The 18,735-nt window shown below is 40.6% G+C and overlaps 2 protein-coding genes across 3 annotated transcripts in view; both read right to left on the reverse strand.

Annotated features, from left to right (window-relative positions):
* The window catches only part of serinc5 (serine incorporator 5), a 17,028-nt gene extending 7,979 nt beyond the window's left edge, over window positions 1-9,049 (reverse strand). Inside the window, exons 1-2 of the mRNA XM_017413584.3 lie at window positions 8,842-9,049; window positions 577-744 (exon numbers count right to left, since the gene is read on the reverse strand). Coding sequence (XP_017269073.1) covers window positions 577-744; window positions 8,842-8,868 — 195 coding nt within the window. The 5' untranslated portion in view covers window positions 8,869-9,049. The remainder of the gene's footprint in view (window positions 1-576; window positions 745-8,841) is intronic.
* A 1,191-nt stretch (window positions 9,050-10,240) lies between these two features.
* Window positions 10,241-15,793, reverse strand: cdk7 (cyclin-dependent kinase 7). Of its 2 annotated transcripts, XM_017413657.3 has the most exons (12): window positions 15,675-15,793; window positions 15,453-15,512; window positions 15,331-15,364; window positions 15,186-15,253; window positions 14,950-15,018; window positions 13,375-13,485; window positions 13,168-13,286; window positions 12,960-13,059; window positions 12,792-12,878; window positions 12,560-12,709; window positions 11,309-11,447; window positions 10,241-10,748 (listed from the first exon to the last, which is right to left on the reverse strand). In XM_017413657.3, the coding sequence occupies exons 1-12, from the start codon at window positions 15,738-15,740 to the stop codon at window positions 10,720-10,722; spliced, it is 1,032 nt and encodes a 343-aa protein (XP_017269146.1). In that variant the 5' UTR covers window positions 15,741-15,793; the 3' UTR covers window positions 10,241-10,719. The 2 variants fall into 2 exon arrangements, with proteins under 2 accessions (XP_017269146.1, XP_037830841.1); XM_037974913.1 differs by lacking the exon at window positions 10,241-10,748 and having other exon boundaries at window positions 10,755-11,447.
* Window positions 15,794-18,735: the final 2,942 nt, after the last annotated feature.

Below are 18,735 nucleotides of genomic sequence, written 5' to 3' on the forward strand. Positions count from 1 at the left end.
AACATGAAATACATCAGAACTAAACAAAAAAAGAAAAAGGGAAACATGCGTGTAAGTCTGAATCTGGGTAAAATGGTAGAAGGGGAAGTCCGTTCTCTGTAACTGGAAACTCCATCAACTCGTCTTCATTCTTTTCCAAGTATCACAGCCAAAACGTTGGATCGACAACTGAACAACACATCAGCTCTGAGACATCGCAGGAAGCCACGAGACGTTTAGCAACCTGCCCGAACCACACACGCTGCTCAGCCCCGAGCTGAAGTGGCTGGGAGGAACTCGCTGCAGACGGGATCATTTATTAGACGCTGTTAGGACTGAGAATAAACATCTCCTCCCACTCTCTGATTAAAAAGGGAAGCCTGAGTGGTGCACAATTAAAGCATTTAGGCTTCAAATCGAAACAAACATAAAAGTGCACAAACAGAGTAGACTAGAATTTTGCTTTATAACAACTGGATGAGTTGTATAAACTTCCTTTTTCCCCTGATGTTTTAAAAGGGAACTCCACGTTTGCAATTCTTAATATGTGTGTGAGTTGTCAATAAATGATATATATATTACAGTTTATATACTCACTCTGAGTTTCATCTCGTCCTCCACAGTGGGCGACATCATAATGATACAGATGACGGTGACCATCAGGAAGTACAGGGCGTACATGAAGCGGGTCCCCGTGGACTGTTTGATCTTCGGGCAGCAGTTACAGCAGCACGAACAGGCCGCTGAGCCGCAGCAACAGGCCAGCTGGACACACACACAGATGGGAGACTTCATCAGTCCTGTCTGAAAACCTGAAAACTTTCCATGCCAGTTGTCACACACATTAAAGGGGCATCTTTGATGAAGGTGGATCAGGGCTTTGAAGAATAAAAAATAAAATAAAATTATCCCCTCGAGTAATTAAGATACCGAATTAAAACAAAACAACACGTGTCCATGTAGACCTTCATTGTTTCTGCTGTCAGGATGTCCCGCAGGTTAGCATAAATACACAAAGACAGGATCTGTATTCCATCCAAAAAACAATAAGCTCTATAATTAGCAAGGTCTTTCTGGAGTCACCCCATCATGTGTGTGTGTGTGTGTGTGTGTGTGTAAACCTCTTCATACTGCAGACATACACTACTGTGGAAAGAGGTAAAACTATGTGGTGGTGGTGGTTACAATTGTGCCTGTGCTGAATTTAGACCCAGTATTTTCATTTAAACATTTATAGTACCTCCCCTTACATCTGAAAACACAGACTACGAAGATAAAAATACAAAGCTGGTTATGCGGATTCCGTCTCAAGGGCAGTCCAGCAGCCCTTGAACTACCGAGGAGATCTGAATGGACTATAAATTGATTAAAATGGATCGAAGAGCACCAGACAAGAAAAAGCAATAAGATAAAAAAGGGGAATGTTGTGCAAAAAAAACAAAAACAAAAAAACCCCTCAAACGCAACAGAATGACTGTCTTTCTGTAGCCTAAATGCTTCCTGTATAGACCAGATTACAGAGTATAGAGCTTTTGATAATAAGTACTGTACATTTTCTGGTTCCTGATGCAAGCTAACTTGGATTAGCCTCAGATCACAACACGCTCTGGTCTCATTCAGGCCTGGCACCAACACACCATACAGTGTTCTCTCCAGGCAGAAACACAGGTCTGCATGTTTCACACGCAAATAAACACATCGTCTATGTCACACAGTCAGCTCTTTCTGCAAACACCTGAACTATACCTTTATTTAGACCATAAAACAAACATTTTAGTCAGCTTACCAGACATCTGTGAGTTGTTTTGTAATGAATAAAGGCCCTGTGTGTAAGAGGGCAAATTACCCAGCAGTTGTGTCTAAATTTGACAAAACCTTTTAAAGAGAGACAGAGAGAGCAGATAAATATCCAGGTGGCTCTTCTGCTGCTTGTGTAGAGTCATGTCAGGTCAGAAGGAGGTTCTTTGATGCTGCTCAGAACCGATTTGTCATGAACGTATATTAAAATACTAGATTAAGTGTCCCTACAGTCCCTCATTGCTGAAGGACCAGTTTACGGAAGCTGCCATGTTGTATTTTGGGGACCGGAGTCTGTGAAGTAGCGATGTGGGGCTTTAAGTCCCGCCTACTCTCCCTTACAGAATCATGGTGTCACATGAGCTTTCATTTAGGCATGAAATAACTAATTACAACTAAACATATTTAAACATATATATATTTGAACAGACAAGGTAAATTATCTGACGTGTATTTACCTTTTTTTTTTCCCAAGAGTAAAGGCTCATTTGTTAACACGGATGGGGCAGGTCTTGTACTGGGACCATCCTGTGGAGACTTCCAGTTCCTAGTAGGGAGTCTAGTAATTGAACACAAGTCTCTGGGATTTCCTCTCAATCTGCTAACGAACTGTAGACGAATGCATCTCAGATCTCCTCTGAATGTGGCCTGAGCATCGGGATTTCAACGGATCTTCAACCTGCCCTGTACTTTGTACTGTCCACTTGTGACTGGATCATCCTGTAGATATGTTGGTATCAGGTCTGAACTGTGCCTCTGAACGAAATGCCTTTTTATAGCAAAGCAGTGAAGGGTTTTCAGCCAAAGCCACATTTTTTACAACACAACACCCCTCTTAGTACTATAAGCACTCTCAAATGTCACGTTTTAGGGTTAGGAATCTAGATGAGGTGGGGATCGAAAGACCAACATTTACACTAGTGCAACACCCTACGTAACATAAACCCACAGACTTCCTGGTGTGTAATTCAGCAACAGTGAAGTCAGTTTTGTGTCTCGGACATCTGATGCAGAGCTGAACACAGCAGTGTAACAATAAAGGCACAAGCACGTGGATTTCATCAAAAGTTTTTAGTCTTTGGTCTCCTTGCTTGCTCAGCCTAAACGTTTCTTTTCCCCGAGCGATCTAACTTAGTTTTCTAATTATGATGTGTTCACTTCCTGGCTCAAGCGGTAGAAAAGCTGTTGCCTTTTTGTGGCAGAGCTGAGCTGGGTGTTTTTAATAGCTCTCCTAATAGATTCTGAGTCAAACCAGCAGCCCTCCATTAGGCAAACTGTGATAAAAAAAACGTTATAAACTGAGACAAAACCCACCAGATAAGAGATCAGATTAAGATGTGGGTCCAAGGACTCATCTATCTTCCTACTCTGTCCTTGACGCAAACACTGAATCCCTCCCATTTATGTGGCTTTTTCAGATATGAGAAAAATAAGCAGACTACAGCAGAAGACTTACATTGTGCAGCTGTACTACCCACACCCTTTTTGTACAGTTTGATTGATGTCATGCTAAACCAAACCCAGAATGCCTTATTTTTGTTTTGTTTTAAAACCGAGGCCTGGGGCTTCAAAGCAGGATTAGAGGCTAAATGACGTAACTTGAGCTTCAACTCTGCACAACGCTTAATGTTGTTATGCTGGAAAGCTAACCTGCTCAGCTTTGAGAAAAAGAGATCAACACGTGGAAAAACAATGGGTCTGCCAGACCAGTTCTCTTTTCTTGTACCAATCGACATTCATACTAATATCAAGATTCATTTGTTTACAAAATGATTTAAAAATTAACATTGCTGGACTTTATTACTCAATACCTGAAGGTCCTGATCACAACTGAAATAAGCCCATTTTGTGGTTTTGACCATTTTAATATTTGTTCTTCAATAAAAGCTGAATTTTTACACCAGCAAGTTCTGCGTCTGACTACATAAGGTTATACTTTTTGAATATTTCAAGAATACACCTGCTGCACTCTGATTTATTACAAAAGGATAATAAATCTTTAGCTTTGCTTTTGATTTAATTACATATCAGGATAGTTATAAACTCTAATTTGCGCTTTATAGTTACTTCTTGACAAATTTCCTTCCTGCTTTAGCAGAAGCTGATGTGTTGCTTTGAGTCTTTTGTAAATACTATAACTCTCATGCTGATTTAGAATCAGAGCTCGCTCTTTAAGCGAGGAATATGTGCCGATGAAACCGCAAAAATCATCCCTTAAACATGAAGGTGCCCAAATCTACAGTAAAGCACGAAAACCTGGGAGGACTTACCAACTTGCTTACCAGCGTTGTGATGCTGTTTAGTGAGATCATTAGGGTTGATTAGGCAACCCATAAAACAAGATCTCACCCAAACGTAGATTTCCCTGATTAAATCCTTTTACGATTAACCTTGATTATAAGCATGTGCTTATTGGTTTCATCTGCCTCCGCACAGCTGAACAAAATTAGTTTCTTTTGTTTCTGCTGCTCCCACGTCTGGCTCAATGGGTGATTAATTAACCACAAAATGCTACACGGGCATAAATAAAAACAGAACAATCCAAGTTGTGCCGGTGTTTAGATTTCATTAGTTCGGGGTTGTCTCACCAGCGAGACTGCACACATTGAGGGGGGCCCGACAGCAAACTGCGCAGGAGCTGTGACACCGGGAGGGGAGGCCGAGAGATGGGAATGCCTTCAGGAATTCCATCACACACAGATACGGGACAAGTACCCATAGCAACCCACGCTGACCCGACCCACTTGACGGGCCATCCACCCCCCTCCTTCGCTGCCAGTGTAATGACAGGTGGCTGGCGCGGCTGCAGTTTAAACCCCAACAGCACGGCGAACATAATCTTAAGGCCAACGCACCACCTCGGGGTGTGGAGGCAAGTTAAAGCAGATTCTCACAACCTCTACAGACGGCACCAACCTTCACAACAAACTCCCCTTTATTATCTCACTTAGCTTGAAGTCGTTTCACACTCTTTATCTCAAACTTCTATCCAGCTACATACAGGCTTATTATTGTCCTCTGTCGTCTTTCTTCCCCCTTCTCATTTTCTCCTCTTCACCTTCCTTTGTTCTCCTCAGCTGCTCTTTACGTGTTTACCACTCACTCTCCGGCGCTCGACTCCCTCTTAGCTGTTCTGGGGGTAAAAGGGAAAATGGAGTGACCTATTTTTTTTTTTAAACCAACACGTTCCCAACACAAAGGACACAGATACCCAGGATACAGTTTGAAAATTAGTCTCTAAAACCTTTGCCTGACTAAAAGCTCTATGCTAAATCAACAAATGCTGCACAGCCCTACGTACAGTAAACTAGAAGACCTGAAATCTAGACTGTAAGCTCTTTGCGGGGAATAATCATCACGTTTTACCCCCTTTTTAAGTTCTCAGCTGCCTCGGTTTCTGCAAAGCAAAAGCAGCAACAACAACAACAATAAAAAAGACTTTAATAAAAACTTTTTTTTGCCAAGCAGGAAATAGAAAGTGTTGCCTCAATCAAACCCAAAGGGCAATCGGTGAAGATGCAACCGCTTACGCAACGCAAACAGGCCTATCACAGAAATGGGTCACTCCACGTGAGCGCGCTCGGTAAACAGGAATCAAGAAGTCACGCGCGGAGCTAGTTAGGCGATTTCCCCTCCAACGGGCAAAACTGTCAACATGTCGGATGACTTGGAGAACGAGGACACAGAGTCAAAGACACGCCACACAAGCACAGAAAAGCAAACACGTTCTAGAAAAAAGCAGCACCCCCAGATAAGCATGACTCACAACTAACTTGCACACTGTCCAAACAACATGACTAACACGGTGCAGCAGAGCAACCGAAATGGGTCAAACAGACACAATAAACTACGGTAAATATCTGTTATTTTCCCTTCTTCTACACCACAGGAGTTTATCAAGCTGATGCACCGTGATATCGAGCTATTTCGAAATGAGAATATTTTCCGTTCAGAGCGGAAGGACAGTGTCCACCTTAAGAAGTTCACTACAATGAATCCTGACAGACTATAAGCCTGTATGAAACTGCAGACATACCCTCTTATCTAGATTTACAGCGAAGGCCGTCACAGGAAACCAACGGATGGGAAAACAAAAATGTGTTACATAGGTTATACACAAGACAAGATCATTTTCCACACAAGTCAGACCTTCTCCATTTCTCAGCACGCTGTGATTGACAGCTCCACTATTGTCTATACAGCCAAGCAGCTGTATACACACAGCAAAAATGTATCACTGCTTTGTTTGCTGGACACAAAGACGGGTCTTTGCTTCTCACTTGCCAAATAAAGACCTTTGCTACAACCAGCAGCAAGAAAACTTTTGTATGTTGGAGTAAAAAAAAAATAAGTGACCAAAAGGAGAACTAATAAGGTACAGTAAAGAGCAGAGAAACTGAGGGGAGCGATCAATCTGTCCCTCGAAGACAAATGAGGAAGCAAACCAAATAGGAGCAGGACTGCTGCTGAAAATCAAGACCAACACACATCATGGCGCCAGGATACAAAAATGGTGGCAAGAATTTCACCCAGTTACATCACCGTTTTTAACTCGGCACAAATAATTAAACGCTGAAACAAATTAGGGAGGTATGAGAACGTAAGGCTTTTCAAGATTGCTGGAGAAAACTGCAATGGTAATAGCTGTTCATATTAACTTGTGTAAAAATGTACGCTCTAGCTAACAGGAATGTGATATTTTTCCACTTTAAGGTACATAATTTATGAGCAGACTGATACAGTTTCTGCCCTTTTGTTGAGGTGATCTTCGATGCAGGCCTGAGAACATGGCAATTTTAGCTTAAAAAAAAACTAAAAGACAACAAGTATATTGTATATTTTTCAATCCATGTCCCTTTATTGTTTCTAATAAATGCCTCTATACTAAAGTACAGACCTGACAGTCAATACTATAGGGATAAAAAACAAACACTCTTATTTCTATGACTGCTGATTCTAACACAAAACAACACATTCACGTTAAGAAAAGACAGAAGAAGACGTGAATTCTGCCTTTGAGTTGTTCAGATGGTGGCAAAAAATAGATGAAGGCTCTTCATCACATCCCTGTGGGGGAAAAAAACGAATTTTTGCTGCTGCTGACCACAATAAAACTTCCTAAGGGGGAAGCTGAAGATAAAAACACGCCTGCCATGCACCGGCTCCTAACTCTAACCAGTCAACAAAGAGGAATGTTTTAGTTATTTTTGCCCACTAATAGCAGATCAAATCCAAACCATTTTTTGTGAATAAAATGCCTTAAAATATCTGTATTTGTTCAACCACAGGTGGCTAAGATTTTAAACCAGAAATGCTCATTAGAATAATCTCCAGACTTCTAATTCCTGAAGACTCCTGTCAGGTGTCTCACCTCCACAATCACAGCACTTCATAGAACATATTAGTGCTGAGCTGACGCCTTCCCACTCGCTCTTTTGACTCTGCAGCACGCCACTGATCCCAGTATAAAATAACAAATGATCTCCTCCCTCAGTCTGCAATCCATTCACTTCAAATGTAGCCCAAACAGCTCCCACCCTGCTCTAATTCCCCCCTTCAAGCCAGGGAGGATATTACCAGACCACACATCAGCTCAGGCCTCTTCAGACCTCAAGCGTGCCACTTACATCCCTAATATGCAAAAAACAAAGCAGAAAAAGTTAATTAAACGTAAAAAAAAAAAACATAAACAGAGATGGGGACAAACTGAATGGGGTGTGTGTGACGGGGATTAGCACACTCCCCACGCAGCACCCCACAACTGATCTGATTGTTTGCCCTTCATTTTATCCTAATCCCGCCCCGTTTCCATCATTCTCTGTCTCTGAAAGGAACAGGAAATGGAAGCGAGCCCCCTTTAGATGAGGGATGTGCGTGTGTAATTAAATTCCAGCGCAGACTAAAACCCAGCAGCAGTGACCCTGCGGTCAATAGCAAGCTGTTGGCAATAAAAATAAGCCCACCACACACACACACACACACCTCCACAATGTGCCCTCCAGATAAATCAACAAAAAGATTTGTTTTAATTTTTATAAATTCCAAATAAACATTTCCTAAAGTCTACGGTGACACTTTAAAACATAAATAAATATACATGCAGGTTTTGATCTGAGAAGCTGACACTTGTCAAGTATTAACTTTAGAGATTTAGCTCAAACATCGTCAAAAAATCAACTAAATTAGTGCTGGCTGGTGTTTAATTCACACATAATGGTCATTAATTGTTTCACCTACCCCAAAATACATTTACTATTTAGCCTTTAGCTCAATTATTTAGCCATGAGCCCATCTAAGCTATGTTTTAGCTCATTTAGCTAACCTTTAGCTCATTCTAGTTAGCCAGTCCAGCTAATGTAGCTAGCCTTGGGGTTATTAACAGTTTCAGTTTCCCAGAACATGTTTACAAAAAAAAAGCTATTTATTCTAAGTGAAATTTAAAAGCTGCTTTTCAAGTTAAACGAAACCTTTGAAACTTCCACTCTCTCTGACTAGATCATATTATTGTTGTGGGAGGAAACAGCCCGAGTTCTCCGATAATTAGTTTCTCGTTTCTAAAAACAAACAAACAACAGAAACATTTACTTTTACGATTTCGTACCGATAGTAAGAAGCATTTCTTCGCGCATGTGACTGAGAGGATAAAAAAGGACGAGCGGTTAAGTTTTTGAGTTGGAGCTAAAAATAATAATATTAATAAAAGGAGGAAAATGGAAAGATGTTGTCAGTTAAACCAAAACGTTTAGAAACAATTCAGTCTCGTTACTTGGAGGGGGAAGCAGCCCAGCTGTTACAGCTAGCTCTGCCTCGTCGAGCTTTTGTCTCCGTTTTTATTACGAGTGACGTTATTCAGCCGACTCTGTGGATGAATTACACACACACACATATATAAATATATTTATATATATATTTAAGGCTGTGTTTATGACGCTAACTGACGGGTAAAGCCGTTAAAAGCCTCGGGTCGCGAGCCGGCAGCAGCGGTAGCCGTTAGACGCGGCGGATCCTGAACGTTTCCAGCCGTCGGACAGGAACACGAAAAGCGGGGCGATTATTGTTCCTCACCTGCGAGACACAGCACGGAGTACACATCCTGCCGGGACGAAATCAAACGTGTCCGCGTCGGCGTGAGGCGAGCTGCGAGGTTTCGTTTTGCTTTTTAAATTCGTCGTTTTCGTCCCGCGTCGGCGTCAAACCAGCAGCAGCAGCAGCAGCGCTCCGTCCGTCGTTGCTCCCTGCCAGGCTGAGGCTGGTGTCTCTCCTCCTCCTCGTCGTCCTCCCTCCTCTTCCTCCCTCCTCCAACCGCACGTCCAGACACAAAGACGCGCAGCTTCCGTCAGAAAGGTGGTAAAGAAAAGCTCCTGGTGCGGAAGGCCACCGGAGCGCTTTTAAAAGCATATTTTACTGTTTCGGCCTGACACTTAATAGTAAGTCCAAATAAGGGCTTCTTATACAGATTTAAAGTCAACTTTTAGATCCCTCTTTGAAGCACACTTGGACAAAAAGAAGGCCCGAGGGCCAGAAGCGGCCCCCGAGCCATCTCAATCCGGTCCTCGTTTAATTAAAGGCCTAGCATTTCTTGTCAGAAGATTTCCCCCCCGCCACTTTTCATGATGTTTTAAACCAGTCGAGCCCATTTCGATTAAATACTGAAGATAACGCTAATGTTTGGTGATGGATGTTTTACATTTTATTTAATTTTTTAACAATGGCATGGACTATTTGTTGTCTTGAAATAATGCTTATTATTTTCTGTATCTCGCACAATCTTTTGGCGCTCCGAGTATGACTCTCGGCTACTACCACGCCGAATTTTAGATTAGTCTCTTTCACAAAACAGTTCCATAAAATGGCCACCCTCTGGCTGTTCCTGACTCCAAAAGTTAAACAGCTAAACAGACTTTCTTACTTTGTCTTTCTACCATTTCCTTTTTTAACGATGTAACGCTAGTTTTTATTTTACAGATTCCTTCTTGGGTTCTTTATTTCTTGTATTTTTTTGAGGGATTGTTTGGTAGGTGAAGCTCATTCGGGTGATTTAGGATCAGAAAAGGAATCTCAGTTTTCATCCTGTTTTTACAGACGTACAGCATGTTTCTCAGTTGGAAGTTGTGACCCCGGCCTGTGCCGATAAAGCTGCCACCGTGGCGCTCCGTTTGTCAAAACCGTCATCACCCCTCTGTATTCAACTGGCTGTCAAAGCCAACCTGTTTTAAAAGCTCAGTTCGTGGCTCTTTTTTTAAAGGAGCTTCTGAATTCATATTTGGGACTTTGACTCATCTTTTCCTCCGTCCAGATTTTCTCTAATCTGATCGTTTGATAGAGAAGGAAAAAAAAAGAAGAGCAGCATCATGAGCATCAGGTAAGACTAAGTTGGTCCCTTTAACAAAAACACATCTGAAAAGTAAAGTTATCTATAAATACTGTATATATGAGTTTAAATCACGCAGAAACACCAAAGTAATGAAAGTTTGTCTAACCATCAGTGATTTTATACACGTTAAACAAATCAGATTCATGGTGTCTGATACAAACAATACAAAATTTCACAAACACATTTACCATTTATTGGTATTTCATGAAAAATAAAAAAAATACAGCTTTATGACACAGTTCCGCCTCTGTAATTTGGTTGTTTTTTTCCCACCAAATTCAAATAAATAAAAATAATCTAAAAGGCTCCCAGAGTTTAAGACTCCTCAATGAAGAATCATCATCACCGTCATCATCATCGGCTGCTTGACAGTCGGACACCTGGAGCTAACCTCGGGCAACAATCCCCATTTCCTGTCTGTAGCGTCCAAAAAAAAAAAAAAAAAAACAGTCTTGAAGTGAACTACATCTGAGCGAGCCTCCTCCGGCCGTGGGCCGTCTTTGGTTCCGGTGGCGTTTCCTCCGTGACGAAGGCGGCGGTCGTCTTCTGATTTACCGGGTCCCGTCTGGTCAGAAAATAAGCTTCTTCTTCATTACAGCTGAAGATACACAAAAAGGAGCAGTCAGAAACAACATCTTTAAAAAAAAAACCCTCTACATTTAATGCGAACATCAGGATGAAAACCCCTGCAGTGAAGCGCAGACGAGTCAAACCCAAATGTTTTCCAAACCACAGAGGCTGGAAATGCTTTGAACCTCCCAGCAACACCAAGGCTCCACTTTACCAAAACCTCCCTCCACCCACCGAACTCCGTGCGTGCACGTTCTCCTTAAAGTATATTTTCACTTCCCAACTTGAGCGTTAAGTGCAGCCAACACCCACTGAATTACTAGTTTCAGGGCAGCGGCGCGCTTGATTTATAAGTTCGTTGTGCAAACCACGAGAACCCGGAAAGTGTGTTGGATAAAGATTCACAACGGGTTTAATGAAATTCGGTTGAAGATAGCTCCTGTCATTTCTGCTCAAGTTATTTACCCAACGTGTTGCTGACTAACTTAACTAAAGCCACGCACAAACTGTCCGGTCTTTAGCGAATAAAAAGGACAAACTCGGCTTTTAGATGTAAAACGCAAACACGAGGCGCTAAGTTGTCATTACTCGTCTCCAGGCCTTCGATCTTCCTCTTCAGTCCGACCGTTTCCTTCTCCCTCAGAGCTTCAGCCGAGCAGTTCGGTCGGGGGAGCTGCGGACCGGGGGTGGGACCCGGGCGATTACTGAAGTAGCTCATCTTTAGAGCCTGGGAAACGAACAAAAACACATCATCAACATGGCACTGAACCACACAGACACCAGTTTTAAAGGATACTTTGTTTTCCCTAAGAGGGTTTCTGTACATGTGAAGTAACTCAGGCAAAACTGATGAGATCCACATTTTTTAATGTTTAAGTCGCTGCAGAGAGTGAAACTCTGCTGTTCTTCAGGCCCAGATGTTAGCAGCTGTTAGCTTGGCCCTTTAACGTCTGTACTTTTAAACACAGGGAATGATGGGAAATCATGACGAGCTGCTTTATTTTATAGAAAACAATACATCTGTGATGTACCATTTATAAAACAGTCTGGCTCTGTATAACAAAGAGAAGTTATTGTAATTAAGGAATTTTTTTAATGGTTTTTAAATAAAGGGTGTCGCTCAGTTATAGGAAAAAATATAGAAACAGCTTGAAGTAAAAACCTTAATATTTTTGAGAAAAATGTAAGAAACTGATTTAAACTTTGATAAATAGAAATAGATGACTGGATGAAGCTGATGCACTATATGTGCAGTATGTCCATATATACTGTATGTCCTATACAGTATGTCAGGTAAAGGGCCACAGAGCCATTACCTCTACAATAAATGCAAAATACGCTTTGAACACATGGCCAACTTTCTCATTTCAGCAAACTAAAACTGTGTTTGTAAAGTTTTAACTGGTTGTGTAAAAGCATTTAACTGAAACCTTCCTTCTGTAAAGAGACACTCAACGACCATCAGTCAGTCTTACTGCTCATCTGTGAACTGTTATATAATAAAACTGACCTGAGAGCTGAAGAATACTGTTTTCTATTAGAAAAGACAGTGTTTAAAAAAATAACAAGATGATAAGAGTTTCTGTCTCGTCTTTGACATTGGATCGAATGCTAATAAGCAGCTTTGTAATAATAATAATGATATTAAAAACAAAATGCCAAGAAAAGTAACATCCAGAACAAATAAATAACACACAGACATGCTGTACTTTAGAGTAAACAAAGCACGACATGTCCTCAAGATTTTATTTGCAGACTCAGGTTTTAAATAGATTTCTCTTTATAAAAACTTACACAATAATAATATTAAGAGCCATGTTGCTTTAGTGTATCATTTACCTGTGTGGCTGTGGTCCTCGTCAAGGGATTGAAAGTAAAGAGGCCTTGTAGTAGCTCAAGTAAATCGTCGCCAGCTGCACTAAATATATGTTCCAGAGGTGTGCCAGGAAATATTTTAAAGGACACAAAGTCGGGTAGACTCGTCATTCCCTGCAAAGATAACAATATTTATAATAAATGCTCACAGCTCAGCTAAATAAAGACAACTTTACCAGATCAAACGGATACCAACAGGCCACGATTCTTCTGTTGGGGTTCCCAAGGCCTCGAAGATCTTGGTCAGCTGGTCGAGATCCGAGTCCCCCGCAAGAAAAGGTATCTACGGCGAAGGAGACATTCAGGATCGAAACTTTAAATAAGAGCATCGCGTGCGAAGCTGTTTGAAGTGAGGTTTATGTACCCGAAGTAACAGCTCGGCCAAGATGCACCCCACCGCCCACATGTCAACGCCCACGTTGTACATTCTGGCGCCGAACAGGAGCTCAGGAGAGCGGTACCACCTAGAGCAGAAATCAGTCAACAGGGAGAGATCTAAAAATTACAACCATCCAGTTTAGGAGGTAAAAACTGGAGTAAAAAAGCTCAAACCTAATCAAAGCAGTTCTGACCTTGTAACAACTTGATGCGTGTAGACTCTGTTGGGGCTGCCAAAAGCTTTGGCCAAACCAAAATCGGCCAACTTCAACACTCCGCTCCCATCTAACAGCAGATTATTGGGCTTCAAGTCCTGAATTTAAAAAAACACAGCAAACGATCCATTATTGATATTATTTGTACATATGTAGCTCATGTCCGAGCGGTGTTTAGGTGTTTACCCTGTGCAGGACCCAGTGTTGGTGCATGTACTCCAATCCTTGTAGAGTCATGAGGATGTAAGCTTTAATGTTGGCTGGAGTCAAGACTAGGCTGGTGTCTTTGATAATAACCTTAACAAAAACAAAAAAAAGATTTAAAGTCTGAAGCAAAGTCAGATTTTTTGTTAAAAACATCTTCATTTGTTAAATTACGCTTTCACAAAGATGTACGCCACATTAGAAACAAGTAAAATGTCCTTCTGAGCAGATAACTAGAATTAACAGGGGTGTTTGAGGAACAGGACAGTTTCTCAACAATCTTTACACTTATTTTGAAAACACTTCTTTTGGTGTCCCCTGTAGATTTATACACAGAGACTTAAACAGCATCTGTTCAAACAAAAGTAAACATGCAGCCTGATGTAAGCTAACAGCTTTAGTGGAAAAGATGAGCCTCATATTTCTCTCTCATGTCTCTTCTGACCGCCACCTGCCAGCCACTAATGGCATAAATGCATTCCGATAGCCAAGACAGGAGTGGTATTGATTTTTTTAAAGCACGCTTATCTTGTTCATTGCTCTGTTAAAGTCTAATGCACTCGGGGTCGGCGTCCATCTGGAGCCTTGTGTGCAAAAAATGGGGGGGGGGGGGACTTGAAGAGAACAAAAGTGTAAACATCTAAAAGCCCTGGTTTATGTCCACTTTGATTAGCCTGTTTTTGTCATCCTGTTTGCTACTCCTGTAATATCTGATCTCTTTTTTTCTTCCCTCTTTGCTTCACACATAAACCTTTAAATATAATCAATATCACAAATATTTACAGTAAACACTCCATAAAAGCAGAAGCCCACTCGATTAGGTTTTAGATGTTCTTCTCTTATTGCCAATGAGTTTGATTGATTGTTGATTGCCAATAATTAATTTCTAGTGGCCTATAATTGCCATGTAACATCACGCACTGACTTAAATTACCCAACATAAACCAATGTACATCCAAAACGAAGTGATTACAGGGTGATGGATGTTTATCTTTATATCTAAGAAAGGCCCCTCCATCATAAAGCTTTTTATTAAAAAAACAGGACTGATTTTCGACACAGAACTCAGTTTATATGTCCAAATAAAAACAATAAAAATAATGGACTCTTCCTCACCTCACATATGTGAAAACTGCAATTATATTCACATAAATTAAGATGCACATTTAATGTCATTTTTTCTAAAAATCCCACAACCAAAGTTCTGGCCCACCACTGAAACTAAAGAGAAAATTACTCTATCGAGGTTAACCATGTCTCAGTAAATATTGTTTTAAATAGGAAAAACGTCTTTACATGGATGTTTATGATATTCAAAAGTACAGACATCTCTAACATTTTGACAGCAGAAATTACTAGTGAAGTGCGGCGCTGCTAAAATCATTTTACTGTAATGAAATCAGAAAGATAAAAACTTCAGTTTCAAATTATTTATTAACCATTTAACAAAAATAAAAGCACGCTGTATGAGAGTTTATTTTAATGTGTAGACGCAGTGTGCAGTTGTGCCCAGGAAATAACACAACCAAACTAAATATTAATACTGTCAAAACTCACCTCCAGGTCTGTTTCCATGTAATCGAACACCAGGCTGATGTTTGATTTGTGTCCAAAGGCATCCAGCAGCTACAACACACAACATATTAAACAGTAAAACACTGACTTGTTCAAACACACAGAGCCACTGAAAAGTTAATGACTCGCAGCTACCAATTCTAAATAAAGCAGGTTGTTTTTTTCTAAACTTGTGACTAAAATCACTAAACACAATGAATAAATGAATGTTTAACTACCCCAATGATGTTTGGATGATGCAGCTCCTGCAGCAGCTTGATTTCTCTGAGAGCAGTCCGATTCACACCTAGGAGTAATGAAATAAATGAATAAAACCGGAATGTGTGGATAAGACTTTGGGAGCACAGATGTGGCACGCCTTACCATCTTTAGCCTCAGTTCTGTGGCCAACTTTTATCTGAAAGAAACATTGAGATACAGGTTCGGTGCTGAAAATTATCGAAGTAAATTATCGTAGTAAAATAAAGGACACCACTTAATTATACCTTTTTAATGGCAACTATCGTGTCAGTCAGTTTGTCCCTGGCTTTGTAGACTGTGGCAAACTGAAGAGAAAAAACAAAACAATGAGCACAAAGTCGGGGTTTGTTGACATTAGCAACCTGCTAACGCTGATTGCCTGCTTATCATAAAACCAAACAAAGCAACCTAAAAACGAACTAAACCGGAAGAAAGAGCAGAGAATAATGAAACATTTCTCTGCTTACCTGACCCTCTCCGAGAAAGTCCAGCTTCTCGTATCGTTTCGCTCTGCTTTTCACGTCCAGCGCCATGATTTCCAACAGCCAGCTGCGTTACCGGCCACTTCCGGTTTGTTAAAGGTCCCGTCCTACTGCTTCCGGGTTAAAAGGGGCTTTAAAACTGATCAACTGCGCCACCTACCGGTTTGTTTTCTCCATCGCTGAGTGAGAAAATAAGAAGGTGGAGGTTTAGCTCACTGGATCAGAATTCATTGAAATATGTAGATATTATATTGAAATTACTTTTAAATGATGTAATGTACTGAATCTGAGATCTGATTGTAATGCTTTTAGACACAGATAGATACAAATAGCCTACTGCATACACTTACATACACACATCTACTTTGCACTCTAACACACACACAAATCAACATTAACTGGATGCTTTTATTACGAATCTTTGATAAGGTTTAAATTTTAAAGCTGTAATCTCGTCTGTAACTACTATATTTCATATTGTTTCTAGTGTTATCTAGTCTGGCTGTATTCACTTATTGTTGGTATGGTCCTAATAACATGTAGTGCTTTGACAAGTTTACATTATGTAATGCCAAAATGAGCCAGATGTCAAAGATGAAGTCAAGTCTTAGTCAAGGTTTCATGAAAGAAGTCTAATTCGTGTTTCCTGTCTGCCAAAGCAATCCTCCAGCGCTATCTGTCCCGCTCTGACTCACTAATTCAATTAAGGATCACACAACCCTTGCTCAGCTCCTCATGTTGGATTTCAGCAGGGAGAGGGATCCCGTTACGTTCCTGTTGAATCACCCAATTAAGTACTGTTGATGAAATCTAATGAGTTTAGTCTGCAGCCTCTTTGAGGATCTGGCAACCTATGTTTCACTGTGCACAACGACAATCTGCTTTTCTGAACAGCTTGAGTTTTAAAATTCATAATCTAAACAAAATGTAAAAAACAAAAACAAAACCCTATTCAGTCAATCACATAGTTGGCAAAACTTTAAACACCCTTTATGTGGTTTGACGTAATTCAAAACTCTGAATGATTCAGGAGGACAGGAACAAAGATGATGTCTGGGAGGACCAAGAATCACAATTCTAATAACCATAACCCACATTCTGGTTTATAAAAAGGAGCATTAAAGAAGCAGGACTACGTGCTCCAATTAATTTCAGCTGTTTTCTCAGGAGCCAAGACGTTAGGGAAAGAAAATACATGAAATACTGTAATTAAAGAGCCCTCAAAGTTACTGTAGCCGACAGTGTTCAGTAGGTTGTCTGAGAAAAAGGCTCTACCAAAAAAAAAATCTTCTTTCTCTGTTACACATGAGGATACATGTTAGTTAGAATAACTTTTTCTTAAAATAAGCTTTTTCAAACCACCAAGAAAGGATTTTAAATTTTAAAAAAGTGAAAGAGCAGCAACATCAACATGTACCAGTGAGAAATTATAATCAGTTTAGAGCTCAGCATGGACAGTTATGTTGGGCTGCTGAACATGTCAGGTTTGTTTCATTTTTTTAAAAAATGAATGTTTGAAGTAGACACAAAAAAGCCTCATAAATGCATTTTTCTTGTAGCTGGTTTTGTAACTGGACAACGTGCCGCTGTGGAGCCGCTTGGGCAGATGTTTTTTTACAGTTCAGAAATGTCCAAACAGTTCACAACAAACAAGGACTTTGTCTCTGCTGCTCTGTTCAGACTGCTTTTTAATTTTCTTCTTCTAGTGTGTCATGATTGACATGCAAGGTTTAAAGCCCTTTGCTGGGAATAGTCTTTATTTCTGCTGTTGTAGATTTGTTTCAATTAAAAAGTAATTTCAGGGAGTGTATTTTAGTCACTCTTTAAACACAGATCTCCTAGTTAGGAATCACTAATCTCGATGGAAGTTTGATTTCTCTGTGTTATCCAGCTTTGAATCGCCGTGGTGCAATAAGCAGCATTGTGATGTTCCTGGCAGTTTGCCTTTCTCCTTTTGTTTTTTTCTTTTCTTGCACCCGTTTTGACATCGGCCCCCCGGGAGTCCGTTCTGTCAGTTAGGAAGTTTTTGTGATCCGTGCACCACTGAGCACATCTCTACATCCCATCTCCATTCACTGTAAGATACCATCACATCCCACAGGATTAGGCACGGCTCCTTTGACCCCACTTGTCTCCCGCCTCGAGCGCCCGCATTCACACCCAGGGACACACGCACAGAGGCGTACAGCACACTCACCGCCGACTTTCATTTTAATGTTAAGTTTGACAAGAGGAGTGTGGAGGATCAGCATGCCTAATACGCCCCTCATCCGCCACCCTTTCAGATGTATGCACATCTATGGTCTGACAGCTCACAGATGTGACTGACAGTATGTGGCGATGCAGCCAAGAAGAAAAGAAAATCGAGCCCTTCAGTCTTCGCTCCCATCACATCCTCAACCTTTAGAGACGCAAAGGTGAACTCCAACGTGGAACAACACTCTCCTGTGGTGGTCAGATGCTCTTACAAACATTTTAAACAACCCTTCAGTTCTTTATTCTTTCTCCCCAAGCAGCCAGACTTCCTAGTAATTGTTTGAACGCTGAGGCAGAATTCACACTTTTGGTTTCCTGTTTAGAGTTTCTTCTATACTTTTTTTTTCAATTTACCTACTATTGCATACTTTATGCTATTTTTACATTCATGTATCAAAATGTTCAGCTTGCCCTGGAAAAGTGTATTATGACTAGAGTTTTAGGACTTTTATACTTTTGCAATATTTAAATTCCCCATATAAATACTCTAGGATCCATTCAACTCCTTTAAAACAATTGTTCTCATCCTTTCTGCTTCAGCACACTTGCTCAATTTTTTGTCTTCTTATGCAACTTTTACATATCATTTGGCTTTTTAAAAAACTTTTAGCTGCTGTTCTACAACTACTAGCTATTTTTTTGCTGATTTTAGCTGCTGTTAGGCTAATTTTACTTCTAGCTACCGTTCTGCTAGGTTTAGCTTTTAGCTTCTTCTCATTTCAGCCCCTGTTCTGCTTGTTTTAAATTTAGTCATCCAGTTCCCCTGAAAATTCCAGCACAGTCATTCAGC

The sequence above is a fragment of the Kryptolebias marmoratus genome, linkage group LG1 (genome assembly GCF_001649575.2).
Source record: "Kryptolebias marmoratus isolate JLee-2015 linkage group LG1, ASM164957v2, whole genome shotgun sequence".
In the NCBI taxonomy this organism is placed as follows: domain Eukaryota; kingdom Metazoa; phylum Chordata; class Actinopteri; order Cyprinodontiformes; family Rivulidae; genus Kryptolebias; species Kryptolebias marmoratus.